This window comes from Camarhynchus parvulus, chromosome 7, assembly GCF_901933205.1.
Source record: "Camarhynchus parvulus chromosome 7, STF_HiC, whole genome shotgun sequence".
NCBI lineage: Eukaryota > Metazoa > Chordata > Aves > Passeriformes > Thraupidae > Camarhynchus > Camarhynchus parvulus.
In genome coordinates, this window is record NC_044577.1 from 28109706 (window position 1) to 28128399 (window position 18694).

Below are 18694 nucleotides of genomic sequence, written 5' to 3' on the forward strand. Positions count from 1 at the left end.
GCTGGACATGTCCAGAGCTGCTCAGGCACAGGCTTAGCCTCTGTTCCTGCCCTGGCAATGTGACATGGAGCACCATGGGCTGCTGGCCTTGCATCCCACATTGTTTATCAGCTTGCATCCTCACTGCCTGTACCATCCTTTCCTCCTTAGCTGGAACACTGAGTGGATCTGGGGAGTGTGGATAATGGAGCAAAACCCCTTTTAGCTCCATTGTCCACAAGCAGTAAAAGCAGTAGTGGTCCGTGTCCCTTCTGCAGCCAAGTGGAAAAGTTACCAAGAGAAAGTTCTGATTCACTTATGTCGTGTGCTTTTCCATAGAAAGAGCAGAAAGGAACTGAACATTAACACTGAACATTTACATTGAACAACTGAACATTTACACTGAACTTTGTGTTACTGTCGTGGCTGTAGGAACCTGTGCTCACTCTGAATTAATTCTGTTGTTTGTAGTTTGAAATGAGGTCAAGATCACCTCAGTTCTGATCACTGTTAGCTGAGCATCTACCCCTAAATGTAAATATATCTGTTAAAGCTGTTTTCCACCATCAACTTTGGACATTTTTCCCAAACTGCTAAGTCTGCCAATAAGTCTCCACAGTCCAGGGACTCCTGCTGTGATATGTGAATGAATCAGAGGCTGCTGGAATCAGGAATGGGGGCAAAGACAGTGTAGAGATAGCTATTATTTAAAGGTAATTGAGTGGAATGGGCAAAGGAACAAGCTGAAGAAAAATAGAAACCCCTCAGGATATCCACGCTCTGCCTTCTCTTCCGCAGATGAGTCCCAGGTTCTTCACTGAGTAAGTCTGCTTTTCTGCTTCTCTCAAAAAAGAGCCTAAAACATGCACTTTTTCCTTCTAGTGCAAAACTCTGTGCTTTTGTCCATTCTAATGTGAGAAGGGCTGAGAACTGATCCATTTTGGTCCTCTTCCTAAGCCTGTGCTGCATATTATGTATGTTTTCTGGAAAGGAGAGCTGAATGGAAAATTCTGAATCTTGGTTCCTTAGGAAGTTAAACATCTCACTGCACACAGGCCCTGAAGAGCACTTTTAGTGAGAAGCAGAGAACTTTTCACTGCATCATAATGTGTACAAATGGGAATGTAGATATCTACTTTTAGCTCTCCTGAATTTAGCTATTTAGCTGAGGAATTGACCTATTAATCAGAATTAAGCCATTTATTTAATCATTTTCAATCCTTCTAAGACTTGTATTCTGCACTGTACAACTTAATTCCCATTTCCCTTGTCCCCCCTCCCTCATTCATTGTCATTAGCACAATTCCCTCTTTTTTGCCTGCAGCAGCAGAACCTAGGTTGAGGTGAGACTGGGCTGCTTAGGTGGACACCAGATCTTGCTTTAATTGCTCAGGCAAAACTGGAGGACTTTGATACCAGCTGGCTTCTGTGGAGAAAGATGTAAAATGCAGAAGATACAATAAATGGACTGCTAAAATCATCAGCCTGTGTGTCACAATTAGGAAGCAGAGAAAGCAAAGAAGATTTTGCATGTTCCCAGGAGGTACTGGCAGGTCTTTGGTTACAGCCAGGTTTCATTTGTGGATCTGTAGATGATTCACCTAAACCTTGAGTGTGATGTTTCTGTGTTGTGCATTACATCTGTGATATGTAACATATAATGTGTTGCAAAATGAATGTTTTAGAAACATTCAGGCCATTTTGGGATTGTGTGGTTGCAGGGCATTTTGTAATTCTGGAAGCATTATTTTTTCATTTAATTTGAATATATTCAGAAACATTTGTTCTATCATCAAGGAGAATATAGTGGGTATTCTCTTCCAGTGTCATTTGGGATATGTAAGGGAAAAGGAAGGTGACAGTTTTTGTTGGACTGATAATCTTTTCATGGATCCTCACCTAAGAAAAATGTGAAGTGTCACCATCAAGTAGGCAGGATCTGGAGTTTGAAGGTTTCTGGATCAGAGTCAAAATGCGAAGTATTTTCTGATCCAAACGTTGTTTGAGAGTAAGATATTTCATTGATCCTGAGTGCGTCTTCTGCCCATGAAGGTTACAGCAGAGCTGGATGCTTGGAATGAAGATCTGCTGAGGCAAATGAATGATTTCAACACCGAGGATCTCACTCTGGCTGAGCAGCGATTGCAGCGTCACACTGAGCGGAAACTGGCCATGAACAACATGACCTTTGAAGTCATCCAGCAGGGGCAAGACTTGCACCAATACATCATGGAGGTCCAGGCTTCAGGTGAGAACAATTTGATCTCTATTTTACATGGAAAAAAAAAAACCAAACCATGAAAAAGCCCAAACCCCCAAATGCATAGCAAGCCGAAATACCACATTACATATCAAATAAGCTTTTAACATAAGTGTAGGCAAATACCTGTCTCTCCACTCCCAGAACTGTTCCACAAGTTTTGAGAATTCTGATTCAGGATTTTATGTAAAAACCTGCTATTTCTTTGAGACTGAAACTCATTGAGGAAATGAAGCTGAATTTCAAGTTTCATTCAGAAAGTTTCACAGCTGCAGGATGGAGTGTGTGATTGACTCCAAATTGGATGGGGAGGGAAGGGCAAGACAAGCTCCTTGTCCTTGCTCCAGCTCAGAAACAAGCACTGAAGTTAAGAGCTACAGATCCTTGAGCTGGGCAGTCAGACCTCAGGTCTGGATGCAGTGTAGTCATTCTAGACTCCTAAGCTTGTTAATCCTACTGCAAATTGACTTTAGTGAGAGTCAAACTGACCAGATGGTCTGGCTTCATTCTCTGCAGACTCAAGTGCCTTTTCCCTGTTCCCCATTTCAGGATGCAGACATGCCCAAGGGAAAGAGAAAGAGAGAGAGTAAGAGGAGAAAGAATCTAGTTATCCAAGGGTCCTCTGGGAAAGAATCCAAACATGAGAGCCCTGAAACCAGTAATGAAATGGAACTCTTGTTTCCAGCCAGTTCTATTTGGAATTGTTTTGTGTAAAAAGGGAATATGATAAACCATACTGGAATTCTCCTTTTCAGAGTGCACTTAAAGGTAGCAACTTGGGTGTAAAAAAGCCCTTTGAGATGTGCTCTTAAATGAAAGTTTTGATTCATTTTGGGAGGGAGTCTGTCTGATTTTGCTCTGCTTCTCAGCATAAGAGAATTTCTAATACATCCTAAGAGTCAAAATTTTTGTTTCCTTGGATTTTGCATCTGGAAAAGGAATATCATAATTCAGATTAATCACTGCATAAAGCCCAGAGGTGAATGTTACTTATGTAGTGCTTTAACCTTCTAAAATGTTTGGAAAGATTGCAAAGCAAGAGCAGTTCCTGTTCTTTCCCTCGTTTGAAATAAAAAGGATTTTATGGTATTATCCTTTGGCAAACATTTTACCTCTAGGCACCTACCTTCAGAACAATCTGGCAGTATCCAGCCTGATTTCGCAGGCTGCACTCAACAGAGCCTTGAGGACTGCTTCAAGTGGATGTTGTGAACTAGATAATCTGGTGCATTCTGTGAGCCTGAGATCTGCCCACACGATGCCTGGCCCTGTGCTTCAGCCTCCCTGAATTCTGAGTTAGGAAACTCCTCCTAAGGCATTGGTTAAGATGTTTGTGCTCTTTTGTCTGTTTGTTTTTCCATCCTGGAAGGAATCCATGGGAGGTAAAGAATATGATCCAGAACAGAGCACGGTCAGGAGCCTCAGTGACTGAGTTTTAGAAAATAAAAAATCAATTCTGTTTTTGTCAAGAAGTTAGAAACAACTTCTTTTGGATTGCTGACAAAAGGTTAGCAACTCAATGAATTGACCTGTAAAATGTTTTTGTAAGATTCTCTGAGGCCACTTTCTATGAAGCCTACCTAATAAAAATCCCCTGCTCTCAAAAGCAGGGAAGCAGAAGTCCCATGGGGATGTAGAGTAACTATAGTAAATCAAAGGTAATGGCCATGTCTAGTATGCATGGAATGCTAAATGCTGGGAGAATGGAAAAATAAGGGAGAAAGGTAGTACTTGGGAGCCTACTGCTCCTTTCTTCAGTAAAGAACAGTTATACTTCATAAAAAAGTGATTGAATTTTACTCCCTCTTCCTGAATCCTTTATCATAGCCATTCAGGGTATAGGGTAGGGGATGATTGTTCTTAACTGCCAGAGCTGGAAACCTGCAGAGGTTCTGGGAAATCAGCTGCTATTGCTGCTTCCTATTGTACACTGTCACCGCTGCTACGATCAAAACTCACCTGTAGCCAGAGAAGATAAGAACCAGAAAAAATGTGATTTTCCAGAGCCATTCTGCCTAACCAGCCACCCTTAATTGACCAAGTTTCTTCCCTTCCCTATAACTCTCTTTGAGCTTTATTCTTTCCAACATGCCACACAGGAGACTGACTTGGTTTTGATCACTCTCTCTTTTGTCTTGGAGGTCTTTAAGCCAGCAAGTCTGTCAGATAAAATTATATCCATGTGCTGCCATTTATGATGTCTTTTTCACTTGGAAGTCTTGAGGTAGAAAAAGAAGGTTTTGGACATTCAGCCATGATTTTTGCATGTCTGATGCAGACTTGGAGCACTGACCCTTACTAGGCTGTGGAGTGTCTGGCAATCCCTGTGAACATTCTTATGTTGGTACAATAAATCCAGTGGTTCTGTGATGCACCAGGTCAGACTGTGGATATTGAGGGCATCCACACAATCAGGCTTCTCTGCAAGCCCAGTATTTCCAAAGTTCCATCCAGCTCAGGGCTATGTTCCTGTGATTCCTTCCAATACTCCAGCAAATGTAAGTGAGCCTGGATTAGACTGTTTTCTCCATTGCAATAATTATTTTTTAAAGAAATGTTTGGTTTTGTTAGGGAATAGGCAAGATCTGGAAGTCAGGTTGCATTTCCTGAAATTTTGCAGTACTTGCAAATCGTCGCTAAAATCTGTGTCAATCAGGAATCATATTTGTATGTAGAGAATATTATAGTCATGTTCTCAACAAGACTGGAGTTTCTAATGAGCCAGCCCTTTTTGTTTCAAGGAACCTATCTGCTATTTTTCCTGTTTGATTTTAGCTCTACTGTTGATAGCAAAGCTAAATATGTGAGTAAATACTCTCAGAAATGGTTATTGATTTTTCTGGATGCCTAACTCAGTATGTTGAAGGAGCCTGGTGTTTCCAAAAGTGACAACTTGGACACTTTTGAGAAACTCATTTCCCACAGAAAGATTAGGATAATTATTCAGGAGTAATTCAGCACTTGGGCCCAAGCTGTGGTGATGACATGCTCAGGTAATTTATTAGCATATGCACCTTAGTTAGTCTGATTCTAGACATGAAAAGCAGTTACACTCTAATAGCTGGTTAATTGATTGTGCAAATTTATTTGATTAATAAAGTCCATTTTCATTGTCAATATCAGTGTCATAATGAGCCCCCAGCTGGGGGTCTCTAATGGTTTACAGAGCTCCTTTTAGTATCTTAGACAAATTGTTTTAAGTCAAACCTGAAATACACTGTAGAGCTGAAGTTGGGGATATTTATTCAGTACCTGCCTGATACGTGTAAGATTCAAAGTCCTTTTGCTTCCTGGTCATCAAGATAACATTGTTCACCTCTTTTCCAACTGTTGCATTGCTTAAAAGGGAAACAGAAATCTATTTCATTTGCTTTGTGATGTCCTTTATAGTTAATTATAACTGTAGTTTATATTGCAAAGAAGAGAATATAAACTCTGCTGTCACAGGCTCTTAATATTTCAGCATAAAGCAGGTTTAAAGCAGTTTCAGAACAGTTTTGTATGGGTTAAAAAGCAATACCTCTTCCCTAGACTGAATTCTATCTCACATTGCAATCAGTTCAGGTGTCACTAATGTATGTTTTGTAGGATGCCAGTTAGTGTGGCTCAGTACTCTTTCCTGTAGGATTTTTTAAAAACATTTTCAATTCAATATCACTCACTTGACATCTGCTGCACTGTTTGAAGCAGTAGAAGAAAATGGCAACCAAGTTCATTTTATCAGAAAGTCAGCTGTGCTTTTCTAGCTGTCAAAACACAATGTAAAGATAATATGTATGAAATTATTCGGGAAACAAGGCTTTCTGTTTTGCCAACCAATACTTGAGAAGAAAAAGCGCTCTCACCGCATGTGCTGGCACCGCAGAATAAATCTGCGTGACATATGACAAGCAGGAAAGGGCGGATCATTCATCATGGGGAGCACACACTGCCCTTGGATAGCATCCCAGGCAGTTCCCTGGTTGCTGCTGATGAGTTAGCACGATCAGAGCTGCACCAGCTGAGTGTGCGGGAGGCAAAGCTGTGCATTTAATATCCAATAGGTGCGGTGAAGTCAAGCATACAAAAAGCCATCATGTCCTCAGGATACAGAACCATATGCACCCTAATTGCAGCAACAATGCCTGGTGTCTGGCAATTGAAAAGAACTTCACTCCCAAGAATAGAAACATATATTAAATTTCCAGTTTTAAATGAGAAGCCAGGGGCCATTCCACTTTATTTGGTAATGAAGGAACTGTTTTGTTTTGGCTGGGAAAGGGAATAAGCCAATCATTTGCATTCCCATGTGCTTTTTCTGATAAAACCAGAAACCAGGAAAAGGGATAGGGTTAGTAATAAGGTCGTATTTATTTTGTGTGCTGTACTGTGTAGATACTGCTGAATGAAAGTCATGAGTCTCTGAGGAGGATAAAGAGGGAGGTAAAGACAACTTTCTAAATGGTTTTCAAAAATAGTGTCCAAGACTTTTTTCAGCAGCTTCTAATTAACACATTTCTTTTTTAATCCTAAATTATTCTGTTAAATCAAATGGCTTTGGAGGAAAGTGCAGTGTTTTCTCAGCATTACTGCAATCATATTATTTTTATGTTAGGTTCCTTATCCTTCCTGCTTCAAGGCCAATGGCAAAATTCCAGTAAACCTTCATAAGGGAAGAGTCAGGTCTTTATTAGTTTGCAATCCCAGGGACTGCAGTAACATGGGATGACATCATATTTCCTCCAGGCCAAACTTTCCAGTTGCGCTGGTGGCGAACCCAGCGTCCCAATCACATCAGTGGCACCCAGAAGGAAGGTGTGAAACTCTGCACTGTATTTCATGCAAACACTGCACACAAGGCTCACAGTGTCAGAAAAACATTCAGGAGGTAGGAAGGGCCTCAGGAAGTCTCTATTTCAATCTCCTGATCAAGTCAAGGCCATGAAATCAGACCAGGCCTTTGAGGGGTTAGCAAGGGATGCAAGGGAGGGAGATGTGGTACTAAGACATCCTTTCTGTCTGCTGTGTGAGGATTGGACAGAAGTCAGTCTGTGGAATAATTCTGAATGAAGTCTGATTTAAACTAATTCATTGTTGATGTTCCTCTACAACCATCCAGATAGAAAAAGGTTTTCTCTATGGAGTTCCTGCACTTGTAGTATTACTGTAGATCTATTTGACTTTTCTATTTTCTTCCTTATCTCTTTTCTCAAGTTTTTTTTTCAACATGCATTTATATAGTATAAGTTTATTAATTGCCCTAAAAAACTGAGGATTTTTCTGTTTTTAAAATTTGATGTTCATGCAAGCAAGACTGTGCTTAAGTCAGTCCAACTGACCAGATGCTGGTGAGTCAGATGAGCAATTGCCACCAGAGAAACACCACTTTGTAGAAAAATGTAGTGATGAAGATCAGGGAACTGTGAAAGCCAAATATTTCATGTGAGAAAGTTAAGTGAGAAAGAATTACTCAGTTGCAAATCAATGTGTTGAGTGGCAAAAAATTTTGAAGCTTCCAGTTATGCAAAATTGAAATTTCAAGTGCAATAATCTCTCTCTCTCTCTCTACATGTTACAGGCATTGAGCTGATCTGTGAAAAAGACATTGATCTTGCAACCCAGGTTCAAGAACTGCTGGAATTCCTTCATGAGAAGCAGCACGAGCTGGAGCTGAACGCTGACCAAACTCACAAGAGGTTAGAGCAGTGCCTGCAGCTCCGGCACCTCCAGGCTGAGGTCAAGCAGGTGAGAGTTTTAACCACACATGAGGGGCTTGAGGGGGTTTTCAGCCATTACATACATTCACACTGCTAAGCCAGTGTCTGCCAAGGGACAAACCTTTAGGTGGGCAGTCTAAATCCCTCTTTCCTTAACAGTAGTAGATTTGCTGACAGGTTACAGAAAGGCCCTTTGCAAATAAGAAGGGGTTCTGCTCTCCCAACTGTGCATGTTTTTGGCTTCTGAGTAATTATGGGAATTCTGTGCAAAACTGACCATGTAGCTTCTCAATTGGAGAAACAGCCTCAGATTCCAAGTGTTCTGGGAATAAAATTGATTTGTGACCCAGATTTAAGCTGAGGTGAAAAACAGGCCCAAAGCAAAGGAAACTGAGCTGTGAGGCCTAAGTATGAAATTATAGTAGTTTCACCTTTTCATTTATTGCTATACATCTGTTGTCTTGAAGGAATCTTTAACATCTTCTGGTGATTTAAAAAAATCTGTCAGTGGTCTCTAGATCCCAGGACTTGTTTAGACCTCTTAGTATTATTACATTGCCTTTCTTTCAGATTTCATCCTAGCATAGGCAGTCATGTTCTGCCTCCCTTGGTTTTCTCTAATATTTAATTTGGATGCCTTGTGTTTGTTTTCCTTTGCTGCACAGGATAACATTACACTTCCTACTTCCTAGCCCAAAGGTGGCTTCACACTCTAGTTTATGTCTGTCTTTTTATTGAATGTTCTTGGTTTCATCAGGAAAACCAAAAATGTTTTTCCAGACATCTGAAATACTCAGTTTTCCATTTAACTATACAAATAGGTGGGTTGGGGAGTGGTGTTGGGACAAGTGTCCAAATACTACAAGGTGTTCATGAGAGATATCTGCTCATTTGTTTACTAAAACACATACACATACTCTCTGAATGCTTAGTACATATGATCATAAATATTCACTTTTGAAGACAGAATGAGTGATGCTTTATCTTAATTGCTTTATCATTGCCAGCAAAAAAGAAAATCCTTTACACTCAGCAAACTGGCAACACTAACAGCAGTGTATACATTTTCTTTCAAAGTCTGCTTTGATGTGAATATTTTTCAGCTCTACCTAGAAGTAGCACAGAACTCTCCTAATTTTTATTTTTAAAATATGGTCATTTTACATTTGTGATTATTGAAGATCAGCTTCTCACAAAGTTCTGGAGCTCTGTAGACTGCTTGGCTTTCTTCTGAAAAAAAAAAAAGAAAACAAGCCAAGCAAAACCCAGAAACACTCTGTGATATTTATAATCACCATCTTAACATGATTATGAAGTATATACATTTTTTTTCTATAGGTTCCTGAAGTTTCTTAGCTTAGCTAAGCCTGGAGGTGTATGTGATAGATTTCTGGTACAGCAGAGCCATTTTAACTTATGACAGAAAGCAGAGAGGAGTTTCATGTGTAGCAGAAAGGCTAAAGCTGCAGGTTGCCCACTTGTCTGGGATGAAGTGCAGTCAGCCCTGTGGCTGCTCCTGCAGCCATTCAGTGGCAGTGCAGCACTTTCTGCAGGTACCTGATGTTATTTGCCTTATTATCAAATGTCTGCTTAACTATTTTACAACTGAAATCTACCCAAAGGAAATGGTTATAAGACTGAGCTAATACTTACTGTGAGAGAACAGCTGCCTTGAATTAGTATTTCCTTAACAGAGCTTGAGACCATCAGAGCCTTTGTTATTATGTGACCTCCCAGCAAACCAGTAGTGAAAAAACATTTTATTTGTTCAGCTGAATACTAAGCACCCCTTTGCTTGTTAACCTATAAATTACCATAGCTACAATCTCCCTTAGAAAGAGGCAAGTTAAAATATTTCTGTGTCTTATCTATTTGGTTTCCTGTAGATGAGTCATATTCCCAGCCGTTTAGTGAAATTGGGAAATGTATTGATTTTGGCTTGTAGTTCATCTCCAGTCTGGTCCAGGTTCCCTTCACTTTCAGTTTAGTGCATCTGAGATGATGGATGATCTCATTACCAAATTGCTCTTTCTCTTGTGAATGAGTTGAGATGTGGTTGTTGCAAGACACCTCCTGTAGCTGTGTTAAGTTCTGCTGACATAGTAAAATTGGTCAAAGCTGCTACATGTACATGTGTTTGCATTTTGATATAATGGCTCATGGAAATAAAAAGTCTTTAAACTGTCTCTATCTATTTAAGTTTCATTTACCAGAGATTTCTGCTTTATATCATATGCACCAAGGGTTTGAATGCCAAGACAATGAATTGACGTTTGGGGCCATTAAAGTGGAACAATTCCAAATGAGATGTTCTGTGAACTGCTTTAGAGTGGAAATAGAAAAGATCAGTAATTCACAAGGTCTTTGTTATTAAGAAAAATTCTGCCCAAGCCTGATTTTCCCTCATTTGGATCCTACTCATTTCTGACAGAAACTATAGAGCTTGGACTGCTTACATAAAAGTAATGACAGAATAGATTTGTGGAGATCAGTTTAAAAAAACAAACTCTAATGCTGAGCCTGCAGCTGTTTGGCTTCCCTATCCCCTTAATTTATCTTTGTATGGTTTGGGTTTTTTTTTTTTTAAATAAGTTTTGAACTTGACCTAATTTGCTCCAAGATATCCTCAAGGTGTCCCATTACACTTCCTTTCCAGGTTGTTTTGAAGATATATTTAATCCTTTTGATGTGCTTGTTATCCATTTACTTTTGCTGTTTGGCATTAGATTTGCTTCAAACTATATATGCCAAAAGGATGATGGGAAATAGTCATTTGAGAAACACTGAATATATTTGTTTTTTCCTAATCTAATGTCAAATAGCTCCTGGGAAATGGATGAAGTTTTAAACATGGTTAAAATTACCAGAAGCTGTCCTTGATGGTTGGGTCTGTGTTAGTAAAAGCTTTTGAAGGAAGCTGCAAAGGGTCTGGAGTTGTAAAAGATTCACTTAGATTGTTTTGTCTTCTCAACTTGAAAATCTGACTGGACAGATATCCATAGCAAGGGCCTAAGTCTTTTTTAGAAACATGAAGAAACATTTTTAGAAACATTCTGACTAAACTGAGCAGTAGACAAAAGCACTGCGTGGTACAGAGCTCCCATTTCTTAAGGATGGTTGCACAAGGGGTGCCTCAATCTTTATTTTTCCTGTAGAGTCTGACTCTGTGCTCAGTGAAGATGGCAGAGTTCCAGGGAAGAAATTAAGGGTTTTAGAAGAATTTGGTACTATTATTTAATTACAGAGAACCCCTGTACAGGAGCACAGCCTCTCTAAAGCAAATTGGAGTCAGAGGTGGGAGTTGTTTCAAAGTTGTGGTGGTTGCCCTGTTAAACAACCCATGCCTTGAAGTAAAACTGTTCTCCAGTGACAAGTGGCTTTTATATAAGAACCCATAAAATTGTTTCTGCTTCTCAGTTATAAAAAATTGTTAGGATGTATAAGAAAGTCTTTGAAGATTTATTTAACCCCAGAATTATTTAGTCATTGCTTCTACAAAGCTGATAAAATCTGTAATTTGTAGAAAATATCTTTTTTAAGCTGTCTTTTAGGGTCGGCCTGGCTGCACATTGCAAAGTAATGGTGAAACTATTAATATAGGAAATAATCATAGAAGTGCTTTGGTCCTGTATTCTATATATTTTAATGAGTAGGTATTACGCACTATATGAGTAAAGTCACTTTGTGAGCAGGTCTTGTAAACCAGATACGAATGTGTAACTGCCCCCTTCCAGCCAGTTCTAAACCAGGGACACAAGGAATGTCTCTGCAGGGGTTTTGAACTTAGACTTAAGAAGCTTTGGTTGTACAACTGAATTTTTTTTTCCTTACTATATGTAAACAACACAAGTAAGACAGAAACATTACTATGAAAGCAGCTGATGCAAATCTCAGATGAGGCTCCAACACTGAAGAGCCAGACTTGTCAAAGTAGACAGGGGTCACTGTGTAAATGCTTCCAAACAAAATTTGCTAGTGCTTGGGTGCTCCTTGGGCCTGAAAAGGGGGATGTAGGACCCCCAGAATGGGTGTCCAACCACACACTTTGGGGGAGGGAGAGGGGGCAGCTACTCAGGGGTGGCAGCAGCCTTGGTCAGGAGTGGTGCTGGCAGCACTGCTGGCACATGGAAGCCACCAGTCCTCCTGAACTGCTTTCCCCTGGATAATTTGAGTCTGCAAGACTCTTGAACAGAGATGAATATGTGTTGTTAACACAAGAGGAAGCCTGGCAGACTGGTTGTGTGGTCTCTTTTCCTAATCAAGTCGCTTTGTTTTAAGACTGAGTTTCCATATATTTTTTTCAGATGTTTCACTATTTAGAGGCTCAAATATTTGTGTGAAATCTGTGTCAAACTGTCAGTGACAGTTTTTGAAAAACTCAGCTGAAATGAAAGATGTTCCACAGAGGAACAAAAAATGCTATATTTTTAGCATACACACTCAGTATTTTCTACATTCCAAATAGTCCAGTGCTGGGTGTATTGCAGTATGTAAAACATGAAAACATGTCTTGTCTCATGATGTCCTCAATTCAGGCCTTTCCCAGGTACAGTGATCCTTTGGGTAACTTCAGAGTTTGGTACCATGGAGTTGGTAATAATGCAGGGTTCAAGTCTGATGGATTATAGAAAATGCCAGACAATACAATTTCCACATGATAACTCCACTGCTTTTTCTTTAAATGTGTGATGCATTTACCACAGGAACAATTACACCTGCTGATGAAAGAGAAACAAATGAAATTACATCTTCCACACTGTTGTACTAAGCAGAATGTAATTTTCTACAAATTAGGGTCAGCTACATGTATAGATGTCTCCTTTTTTTCTCCTAGGGAAAACTCATTTTTTACCCTACAGGGAACTGAATGGCACTAACTAGGGTGATGCACGATGTAGGGATGAAAAACAAAGCAATAAAAAAATCCCCGTTTCCTCCAGGCAATTAATGGATCACTTGTAGAAAATTATAGTACAAAAAGGAAATTGCCGTGTAGACTATTGCAGCAAAGTCAATTTTGGAAATCGTGAGCTAAGTTTAGGGCAGTGATTGAGCAATCAGGATTTCCTGTGGATCTGTGAATTGGACTCAGCAACTTTCTGGCTTTACTGGACTAATATGACACCTTCACAGGCAGAAAAAAGGCTTTGAGACAACACAAGAAAGACCTTGCATGTGTGTTCTGGGTGCTAATTTCCTAAACACGTGTCTTAAAATAGCAGAAAATGTTGCTGCTTAAATGAGTGAGTACAAGCTTGATGGATTAATTATGTACATTTAGGATGTGATTCTGCAGTCATTACAGCATGGATTGCATGTCTACAAATAATTTTAACATGTCTGAAGTAAAGCCTCTTGATTAACCACAAAATAAAAGATTTGACACTTTTTCCTAGCTGTGTGCAGGTGAAAACTCTAACTGCATCTTAACTCCATGTCGAATTAATCCAACTGTGTCCTCTCCCTCCTCCCCACAAAGCTCAGACTTTTGTGTGAAAGACACACAGGCAAGTGAAGCAGAAAGGTGTTTCAACGTCTGTGATTCCTGTCGGAAATTTGAAAAGATGTTTAAATCCAAATCTTCTTCATTATGTGTTGTGGTTTTGCCCTGGGGTATTTGCATAGGAGCCCATTCATTTTTGTGATCAAACCTTGAAAATGAGTGTTCTTTGCTATCCAAATATCCATGTAAAGGGAATTTAATTCTTCAAGCAACAACTTTTTCAATAAGATCTTTGCCTCTTAAAACTGCATGTTATTAAGACCTTATGCTAGGATTTCTTTCTGTTCACAGGAAAGATTTCTTTCTGCTCACACTTGTTCAGGCAGGCTGAAGCATTTTCTGAGAGGTGACTGCATAAACCCTGGTACTGAGTGCACCTTTCACTGAGCACACCCTTTGTTTGCAGGTGCTTGGCTGGATCAGGAACGGGGAGTCGATGCTCAACGCCAGCCTGGTCAATGCCAGCTCCCTGTCGGAGGCTGAGCAGCTCCAGCGGGAGCACGAGCAGTTTCAGCTGGCAATAGAGGTAACACCAGCAACTCCTCTTTGTTTCTCCTTCCCAGGTGAACATCACACAAAAGGTTATCTCATGGGCATCAATCACTGCTGTCTTGAATGCTTTCTAGAGGCTTTAGAGAATCAACTTATCATTAAACTTGTAATGTAGCCAGCAGCTAATAGTGAAACAAATTATTTCTCACCTGCAGCTAATTCTTCTGCTGCCAGATATCAGCTTTGCCATTCATGAAAATGACACTCAGGCATCTCCTGATAATTTCCTTGATAAAAAATTAAGAAGATTAAAATTCATAAAGTGATCCGAAATGGGAAAAGTTTGTCAAGTCAGTTGCTTTCCACATCCACAGTCTGGAGGTCATTCCACAGCATTTGTTTGTGAATATTTTTTTAGTGGATAATGCTCTCACACTAAATAATCTTTCATTCAGCTTTCCTTTCATGAACCCCAGAAAAGAAACTCATTCCAACTCTCATCCTCAAACAACTTTGACAAAGAGGCAAGAGGGGCAATTTGTAAGAATTGTCTCCTTGCTCTGGAGTAACAGCACATCTTTGACCTGGCCCTTGGAAACTGATTGTGAGCCAACCCATTTGCCTCACTCACAGGGCCAGGAGAAAGAGCCTCTGCTCTGAGCAGCTTTTCTTGGAATGAGAAGGCAGCGAAGGGCTAAGATCTGCCCTAAGCAGGGCACTAAAAGATTCCTAATGAAGCTCAGTGTTTCATATATCTCTGTTATTGTGAGCAAACCCTCACAGGGTGTGCTCACGTCAGCTGCTAGAAAGAGGTTGCTTTCTAGCATTGTTTTCTCCTGTTCCAGCTTAAAAGGTGTGTGTGCTTCCCAGATTATATTGATTGTTAGAGAAAAGAACAGCTGGAAAATACTCATATACTTGAAAACTAAACCAAACTTTAAACTCTGCAAGTATGGAGATTTGAAGAGATGCCTGACTGGCGGTGGGAGGTGGGGGGAAGAGGAAGGGATGTCTCCTGGTAAACTTGAAGCTAATCAATATACATTACAGTGATGCTGATAATTCTAGAGTTTAAATCTCAGCTAATGACTTATTTTGGTCCAGCTCTGCTTAGAGTAATGAAGGAGCAGCTGTTGCAGCTCCTAAAGGAAAAGGAAGAAGTTTTTTATCATTTCTGTATGAGCTGGCTGGTACCAAGCTGTGCTGACCATATCTTGGCAGCCACCACCAGACAGCAGTGGGGAACAAGACACCCACTGGCTGAGTTATCACAGCCTCTGACATTAGGGAAGTGCTTGCATTTGGTGGTGAATGCAAATTGCAGAGGGAGAAGAGGATTACACCATAGTAAGGGGAAAATAAGTTTTCAAAAAGAAAAAAACCACTAGATTAAATATTTAAAGTATTTAAAGCTCAATATGGGGAATAGATCAGCAAAGCACACAAGGCAGACTGTTCTCTAAAAGCATTCTAGATGTGGAATTGATTTTCAGTTGAAATCCTTCAAAGTCTATTTCAAACAAGTATTACAATTCTAAATCAGTAAAGCAGCTGGATATTAAATATAACCAGTTGTTCTTGAACATCTTCCTAAGTTTCTGCCAAGTATTAATCCTTTTTGTTTCCTAATAGCTTTCTCTACATTACATTATTCATCAGTGTATTGCCAGATGATTTCAAGCTTTTTTCCAGGTTCATGGCTTAGATCATAAAACTATCACATGAGAATTTGTCAGCAGCATTTACAAATGGGACATAGCACAGGGGAGTCTGAGAGATTTTAGGGCTTCTGTTCAGAAGATTAAAATCAAATACTGAACTTAACCATGTCTGAACAGTTACTCAGGAAGCTGGGAAGGGATGGGGGCTATTTTAGCAGCCCACAGAGGAAGACACAGCCACCACTTGGTAACTCTGGGAGGAGCTGGTGCAGGCTGAGGAATGAGGCAAATAACTCAGTCCTGCTTGAAAAGGGGCTACTGAGTAAACTGGGGAATGGTGGAGAGAATGGTTTGACTCCTCCTTAATGGTTTGACTCCTCCAGCTCTGACCTTAAAGGTAAGAGCATAAGTCTAATCTCCAGTATGAGTGAGCTGACTTCCAGAAATGCATCTTGTGATAAAGCTGCTACTTGTGATAAAGTTCATGCCCTTTAGTAAGACATCTTATTTTCTGGGATTGATGTTTTGAACAACTGCACAAGTAAAGCTGCTGATGCCAGGTAAACTGCCTGGCAAGAGCTGAATTGGGGTGATTAGGCCCATAGTTTGCCAGCTGTTTAGAGCTTACTTTTGGGCTGCAGATTGTGTGGGATGCAGTCAGCAGTGAGGCTGGGTGAGAGCTCAGTGGGAGCTGCCTGCACCCCTGAATGGACCCCTGGCGACCCCGCCCCATGTTACTGCCAAGGGGCACTAGGCTGACCAGTGGAGCCAACCCACCTTAGCAGTGCTTACATGTTCCAAGCTTTATTAACATGTTGCAAATGTGTGTGAATAACTGAAACTAAAATGCTTTGCAGAAAGTGACTGTTAACTGAAGATAACTCTGAAAATATTTCACTCTCTCGCATTCCCATGCTCACGCCTCGCTTCACCTTTCTACCATACATCTGGCACATCTGTACAACCTGTCTTTCCTCCCCTCATACACAGTCCCTCTTTCATGCCACTTCCTTACAGAAGACACACCAGAGTGCCCTGCAGGTCCAGCAGAAGGCCGAAGTGTTGCTGCAGGCTGGACATTATGATGCTGATGCCATCAGAGAATGTGCTGAGAAGGTGGCCCTGCACTGGCAGCAGCTGATGCTGAAGATGGAGGACAGGCTCAAACTTGTCAATGCCTCTGTGGCCTTTTATAAAACCTCTGAGCAGGTGAGCTGGGCAGGGCCATTTCTGGGCCATAGTAAACCAAGTCTGAATCAGTAAAAATTCTTTCTTTGACAAGTATTGCAACACAAAAGCAACATAGCCTACTCACCCCTCAAGAAAAAGACAAAAAAGGGCAGCAAACAGTTTGTAATAATTTTTCTTCTTGGTTTAGCAGTGTAATTCTTGAAGGTGCTATTTTTGTTGGATTTTTTTCAATTTTCCCATTTTAAACGGGAATAATTTTTGAAATCCTACCACTTTTGTTTCAAGTTCTCATGATACCTAGTTTTGAGGAATATAAATCTGCTTGCAATTAATTAATTATTACTTTGTGAGCCAATGTTTTCACTAGTACTTAAATACCACCATGCCAAAAAAGATGCCAATATTTGAAGGGATTTCTCTTAAATCCACCTGCAACACACATAATTACAGCAAGAGGCCATTATATGCTATCCCAACTCTACTTCATTCCAGGTGTTCATGAATTGCAAAACACATTCCAGTTGGCTGCTGGCATGGTGGGATTATTCATCCCTTGCACAAGCAGGTGCTCTTTATACTGTAGTCAGTGGGAATTAGTGTCACAGTGTGGCTACTCCAGAAGCCTTGCCTGATGTCATTTACTGCAGCCAGGCAGTTGCTGTTAGCAGGGACACTGCAGGAACCTGTGGTTTTACACAAAAGGCAGCAGTGATTGCCAGGACATTTTCTATTGTTATTGCCACACAGTTAGGCCCTCAATTAGAGAACCAGACATGGGAAGATTTTCAACACAACTAGATATGTCATTAGGGAAAGAGTGTACTTTTCCTTGAATGTTGATGATGTAGATGATCCTTGGGCCACTTTGTGGTGTAATTTGTTTAATGTATTTTTAAGACTGTTTAAGAGGAATGCATTCCTTATAATTAATGTATTTCACTGTGAAGAGTTTCAAACAGATTTACAGTCCCTGATGCATTCAAGATCAAAATGAATTACTGCTGATGGAGGAGTGTGAGAATGAAAACTGTTAGGGGATTCATTAGAGCTTTAGGCAGTTAAATGTGCTGGCCAAAATATGCATTGGCAGTAATTTATCAGTTCAGTCTCTCTTCCTATTTCCAAGTCTCAGACAAGCACTCTGCAGCGCCCACCAGTTCATTCATTGGTTGTGTCTATTCAGCAAATGTGCAGGGCAAAGATCATTCAGTCTTTGAATGCTCATGAACTCAATGCTGCAAGCCTGTCATCTTCTCTTGGGCTGCACAGCTGATCTACAGTCCTTAAGGGTCTGCTCCATGACTGCCTGACAGTGGAGTGAATAATTTACTGGATCCTGAATTCTCTGAGTATCCAGAAAAAGGAGCTAAAAGAACACAGAGAGTGTCACATGCAGCCAAACTTTTTCATGCCTGTCTTCCCCAAGTATATTATGTTCTTGATGTTAGTAGTGAAGCCCTGGATTTCAAATAGCCCAGTTTTTCTCTGACTTCATTGACAGCCCATTTTATATTCACTTCTCTCATCGCCTTAACAGAAAGATGATCTTTGCATGTGCAGGGACAATTCGTCCTGGAAATATGTGAATCCCAAGCAGTCCATTTATTTTCATTCTTTAAATCACTGAAGTTCAACAGAATGTCAAGGTTTTCAAGAAGTGAAATGGAAATGCTTTTCTGTGCCTACATGACACGTGAAGCACTTGCTCTCCACTAAATGTTTGAGGGTGAATGCTGGTTTGCATCCAAGCAAAAAGATAATTTTAGATTGCTAAGTGCACAAGGCCCTTTGCATAATGCACAGTGCATAAGCCTGGCAGCAGGATGAGTTATCAGTTTACCTTAACTCACCAGTTTTAAAGTGGACTTCAGTGTGCTCTTGGTCAGATTTACATGAAAATGGCCTGTGATAG

At 40.3% G+C, this 18694-nt stretch overlaps 1 protein-coding gene across 6 annotated transcripts in view; it reads left to right on the plus strand.

Moving 5' to 3' along the window:
• The window catches only part of KALRN (kalirin RhoGEF kinase), a 465987-nt gene that overhangs the window by 299163 nt on the left and 148130 nt on the right, over positions 1–18694 (plus strand). For 5 of the 6 annotated variants that reach the window (XM_030952836.1, XM_030952840.1, XM_030952837.1 and 2 more), the window contains exons 15-18: positions 2032–2227; positions 7797–7963; positions 13845–13964; positions 16582–16800. In XM_030952836.1, coding sequence (XP_030808696.1) covers positions 2032–2227; positions 7797–7963; positions 13845–13964; positions 16582–16800 — 702 coding nt within the window. The remainder of the gene's footprint in view (positions 1–2031; positions 2228–7796; positions 7964–13844; positions 13965–16581; positions 16801–18694) is intronic. The other variant, XM_030952838.1, reaches the window with a different exon arrangement.